The 6000-nt window shown below is 41.0% G+C and overlaps 1 protein-coding gene across 1 annotated transcript; it reads left to right on the forward strand.

The window, feature by feature from the left end:
* The first annotated feature begins 2193 nt into the window (after positions 1–2193).
* Positions 2194–6000, forward strand: LOC146654272 (extracellular calcium-sensing receptor-like). Its single transcript, XM_085380560.1, has 9 exons — positions 2194–2303; positions 2538–2832; positions 2994–3080; positions 3182–3451; positions 3640–3846; positions 3935–4210; positions 4547–4774; positions 4886–5009; positions 5090–6000. The coding sequence occupies exons 1-9, from the start codon at positions 2194–2196 to the stop codon at positions 5998–6000; spliced, it is 2508 nt and encodes an 835-aa protein (XP_085236686.1).

The following is a 6000-nucleotide window of genomic DNA, read 5'->3' on the forward strand; positions in this document are numbered from 1 at the left end:
TCCTTCGTCGCCGCCGCTGCCTTCCGCGCGGCCGGCCCCCTGAACTGCTCCGTCGTCTCCTTCGCCGCCGGCCTCCTGAACTGCTCCGTCGTCTCCCTCGCCGCCGCCGCTGCCTTCCGCGCGGCCGGCCTCCTGAACTGCTCCGTCGTCTCCTTCGTCGCCGCCGCCATTGCCTTCCGCACGGCCGGCCTCCGGACCAGCTCTGCCACCTGTGCCACCCGCCTGGTCGGCCCCCCGACCGTGTGACCCGTGAACTCTTGTGCCTGTGGGCTCTGGGTCGGCCCCCTGAACCTTATTTGGACTACGGTCATGTGCTCCTGTGTTTTCTGTTGTTTGTTTTGTTTCCCGTTCTGGTCCCTCCGTCCTGGTCCCCCGCCTCCCGCCCTGGGTGGGTTGTTTTCTGTTTTAGTTTTGTTTCTCGGGTTTGGGCTGTCGGGAGCCAGCCCTTTAGGGGGGGGTGATGTCATGGTCCTGGGCCATGTGGGCCCAGTATTCTTAGTTCCTTGTATTTTTGTATTTCGTTCCTTATTTAGGCCATGTTTTCTGAGTTGCCCTGTTGTGTTGTTCCCTAAGTGTTTTCCCTTCATGGCTTTTACCCCCTGTGTGCCCCTCTGTGTATCTGTGAGCCCTCGTCTCTCCTTATGTTTTATTCCATGTTTCCCCAGCCCGTTATGTCTGTTTTCCCCGTGCTCTCTCTCCTCCTGTCTGAACCTCTGTGCCTGTACATGTCATGTTCAGTTCACCCCGCCCTGTCTCGTTATGATTATCAGTATCACCTGTGTTCCCCGTGTGTGCCCACTTTCCTCGTTTACCCTCTGTGTATTTCTGTCTGAGTCTCCCTCTGTTCGGCGTCGCGTTCTCCCTCATGCCGTGTGTGGTTCTCCCCGTGTCTTCCGGTATATGTTACTTTAGCTTTTCCCAGTTTAGTGTAGTTTTGCATTGCTTTTGTATCATCGTTATTGTTTATCACCTGTCAGCAATAAAGCTGCATTTTGAGTTTATCCCCCGTGTCTGTGAGTTTGCAATTTGGGTCCTCATCCTGCCTGCCACACGGCCGAATCATGACATCAGCTGTTCATAACACTTCCTACGTTGGAATAAACGTCACCACAATCTATCTGATGTTCGCCATTACCTGCCCGAAAACGGAAGGGACGTCATTTTCGCGGAAAACAAAGCTATGCTGCTGTTTTTAAAATTAATGTTTGAGTTTATGCCTTTCTGTATAGTCTCTGGGAAACTTAGAACTCAAATTACATTGTTGGAAATTGTTTATTTTGATGCACATGCTGTTTTGTTTTTTTTTTTTTTTGGGGGGGGGGGGTTTGCATATTCGCATTGTAGGATTTATTTTCGTTTTTCCTCCAGTATATAAAAATTGTTGTATCTCAAAAAAAGAAACTATAAAGACATTCAAAATGAATTTCCTGTGGTTGGAAACTATTTTGTGCAACTTCTTTGCATTTACAGTTTTGAGGGATAAACCTCTGAAATTTCTCTAACTAGAAATATATGTTGTTAAAAAACAAAATCAATTTTCAAATTTTTTGTAGTTTATTGCACATTTTTGCAATTTATGTAGTTAGTATGGACTTAATGCATACATATTATTAAAATTTGGAATATAATGTTTGTATTGATGTATATCAACTTGCGGACTTGGTTCTATGGTAGGTCTTAAAGGGTTAATATAGAAGGTTCTTGTGCATTTATTCAGATTATGGTCTTGAATTTATTTATTTATTCATTTGCTCACTGTATGTCTCAATGATTTAACCGCAAGAATATTTCTCCCCCCCTTTTACTGCACTTGATAAATATGAAAAAAAAAACACAAAAATTATGTTTAACTTTCTAACTCTCTAACCTGCATAGTCACAAGTGAGTGTATGTTCAGTCATAGCATCTGCATCAATAAAAACTGATCTCAAATGAAATGTATTATAGGCCCTGCCCATCTGCTGTCTGCTCTGATAGGTTATTTACAGTACTGCATGTCAATAAGAAGAAATTGCAACGCCATGAAACCTGACTGGGCTGAGAAAAGGGGAAAAGCAGATAATAGTTATGTTGTCACTTGTACACGCCAATTTGCTCTTGTTCATTTTGATATATTGTTACTTTTCTTTTACTGCAGCCTCTTCTCTGTCTTCGTCCTCCTGCCACTCACGTGGACAGTTTCATCTAAATAGCATGCAAAAAAGTGGAGATCTGATCCTAGGAGGACTGTTTGAAGTTCACTTCTTTTCTATCTTCCCTGACCTGTCATTTACCTCAGAGCCACAACAGCCTACTTGCCATGGGTAAGTATGACAGTGAAACAGCACAAAAGACTTTGGGAAATCACTGCCAACAGTGGCATTAAGAACAAATACACACATCTTGCAATATGAACTTTCTTTATTTTTGTCATTTAGCATGTTACTTTAGTTGTTTCTGTTCTTTTCATTTGAGTAGTTGCAAAACGTGTATGGTTGCAAAATGTTTTCCAGGTATACTGCTATATTTTTCAATAGCAGACTGTGTTTTTTTGTTAGTTTTGATGTTCTAGGATTTAGGCAGGCAAAAACCATGGCCTTTGCAATTGATGAAATCAACAGAAACTCCAACCTATTGCCTAATGTGACTCTGGGATTCACTCTTTATGATAACTGCGTTGAACTTGGAATTGGATTCCGTGCTGCATTGTCATTAGCCAGTGGTCAAGAGGATCAAATAATATTACATAATACATGTGTTGGAAATCCTCCAGTCATAGGGATTGTGGGTGATTCATCCTCTACACGTTCAATTGCCATCTCCACTGTCTTAGGTTTGTACAGCATACCTATGGTAAGTTTCCAGTTTAACCATGAAATATTATTTTTGGTTATATTTAATATAAATATATAGACCTAATTGTAAATTTAATGACCAGATTGAAGCTTAAAAAATGTAAGGAGGCAGTCAAGGCTTTGAATATTTCTACAATATACAGTCTGTATCTTTCACAGGTGAGTTATTTTGCCACATGTTCCTGCCTGAGTGACCGTAAAAAGTATCCATCCTTCTTTAGGACGATCCCAAGTGATGCTTTCCAGGTGAAAATTGATCAGCACAATTATAAACAGTCATCAGTAACTAATGAATAACTAAGTTTTGTCTTGTCTATGCATTCATGTTTTAATCTGTATTCACTTAGGTCCATGCTTTGATTCAGATTCTAAAACATTTTGGCTGGACTTGGGCAGGTCTGCTTGTCAGTGATGATGACTATGGACTCCATGCAGCAAGATCCTTCCAGTCTGAGTTAAGTCAGTCTGGTGAAGGTTGCCTGGCTTACACTGAAATGTTGTCCTTGCACAAAGAAACAGATGAACTCAGGAGGATTGTAAATGTGATGAAAAAATCCACAGCTCAAGTTGTCATTGTATTTGCACATGAGAGTCACATGATAAACCTTATGGAAGAGGTTTGAATTTAAAAGTTTTAAATTTTTACTAGCTATGTAGATTTGCATCACTACACTGTGTAACAGATGCATTATGTCTTTATATATTGATTGAGTAGAGAAAACTAGTAATAAAGAATTCATAATGTTACTAAATTAGTTGCTACTTACAATATGAGTTTGTACATTTGGTCAAACATAATGCACAGGTGGTGAGGCAAAATGTAACAGGCCTACAGTGGATGGCCAGTGAAGCCTGGACAACTGCTGTTGTGCTCCAAACACCTCACCTCATGCCATACCTGGGTGGTACACTGGGCATCGCTATTCGTCGAGGAGAAATAACAGGGCTCAGGGAATTCCTGTTACAAATACGTCCTGACTTGCATCACAACAATAGCTATGGAAATAGCATGGTGAGGGTTAAACTATTTACAGTGGTATTTGCAGGAATTGCATATTTTATTATGTATAACATCTAAAATAGTTTTCATAATATTTCAGGTGAATCAATTTTGGGAATTCACATTTAAGTGCAGATTTGAACCAGCTCCAGCAGGCTGGGTGGAAGGGGGTGGTATATTATGCACTGGACAGGAAGATTTGGAAAATGTGAACAATGAGTTCTTGGACGTTTCCGACCTCCGGCCTGAGTATAATGTGTACAAAGCTGTTTATGCTCTGGCATATTCCCTTGATGAGATGCTGCAATGCAAGCCTGGAAGAGGACCTTTCAGTGGGAACAGCTGTGCCACATTACAAACACTGGAGCCATGGCAGGTGTGATATCAGGTTACACTTTTTGTCTAAATTGATTGTTCTGTAATTACATTTAGAAAAGAATTTACCCTGTAAGGCAAAATGCAGTGCTATAAAATTAACTATGAAAAAGCTGGATTGAGGATTATATTTTCTCCTGAGCAAAAGTAGTGGTTACTGTAATTAGATCAGAGAAACCATTAATGGAATAAGTATGTCGCATTACTATAGGCCTTGTTTAAAAGCAATGAATTCCTATATTCAAATTTAATAGCTCTAATATTTGACTACTGAACAGCAGGGCCACAGTTTACATTGTTAAAAGTAATTTAATTCTTATACATCTGTTTTTAACAGCATGTTTATTACTTGGAAAGGGTGAACTTCACCACTGAATTTGGTGATCAAGTGTCATTTGATGAGAATGGTGATGTGGTGCCAATTTATGATGTGATGAACTGGTTGTGGCTCCCTGATGGAAGCACTAAAGTTCAGAATGTTGGTGAAGTTAAGAGGTCAGCTTTCAAAGGTGAAGAACTCATACTTGATGAAGATAAAATCTTCTGGAACTTTGAATCCAAAAAGGTTTAAAATGGTTTTTCTATCCTTTTATCTTTTCCCATATGTATATTTTTCATTTTTCTCATGTGCACAATATATGTAATTCTAGCAGGTAATATTAATTTTGTCTAACAGCCAGGTCGATCAGTATGTAGTGAGAGCTGTCCTCCTGGTACCCACATGGTGAGACGGAAGGGAGAACCCAAATGCTGTTTCGACTGCATCCCTTGCTCTGAGGGAAAAATAAACAATAAGAGCAGTAAGTGCTTGTCTTTGCATATTTTATTTAATTTATATTAAATGTAAAATGCATTTCACCATCTTAGCTTTTATTGTCAGATTCCTTGGAGTGTACCAGTTGTCCAGAGGATTTTTGGTCAAACCATCAGCGTGACCACTGTGTTCCCAAGAAGACAGAGTTTCTCTCCTACGATGAGCCTCTGGGATTTTGTTTAACAGCAACCTCTTTGCTGGGAACAATTATATGTGCTGTTGTTATAGGGATCTTTTTCTTCCATCGCAGAACACCTATAGTACTTGCCAACAATTCGGAACTTAGTTTCCAGCTATTGCTGTCACTTAAGTTATGTTTCCTGTGTTCACTGCTGTTCATTGGACGACCCAGGCTTTGGACATGCCAACTCAGGCATGCAGCATTTGGGATCAGCTTTGTGCTGTGTGTCTCATGCATCCTGGTAAAAACCATGGTTGTTCTGGCTGTGTTCAAAGCCTCCAAGCCAGGAGGGGGAGCCAGTCTGAAGTGGTTTGGTGCTATGCAGCAAAGAGGAACAATTCTGTTTCTTACATCTATTCAAGTAGTCATCTGCACTGCCTGGCTTGTTTCTGCTTCTCCTACTCCAAATAAAAACACCCAATACCACAATGATAAGATCATTTATGAGTGTTCAGTTGGGTCTAGTGTTGGTTTTGGAGTGTTATTGGGTTATATTGGCATGCTGGCTTTCCTCAGTTTTTTAATTGCTTTCCTGGCAAGGAATCTCCCTGATAGTTTTAATGAGGCCAAGCTCATCACATTCAGCATGCTGATCTTCTGTGCTGTGTGGGTGGCCTTCGTTCCTGCTTATATCAGCTCACCTGGAAACCATGCAGATGCAGTGGAGGTATTTGCCATCTTGGCCTCAAGCTTTGGCCTGTTGGTCGCACTGTTTGGGCCCAAATGTTACATCATCCTGTTGAGACCAGAGATGAACACAAAAAAAGTTATAATGGGCCGTGGCACTCGATCATAA

Source organism: Rhamphochromis longiceps, linkage group LG14 (genome assembly GCF_057381845.1).
Source record: "Rhamphochromis longiceps isolate RC_006_pf linkage group LG14, R_longiceps_female_GT1.1, whole genome shotgun sequence".
Lineage (NCBI taxonomy): Eukaryota > Metazoa > Chordata > Actinopteri > Cichliformes > Cichlidae > Rhamphochromis > Rhamphochromis longiceps.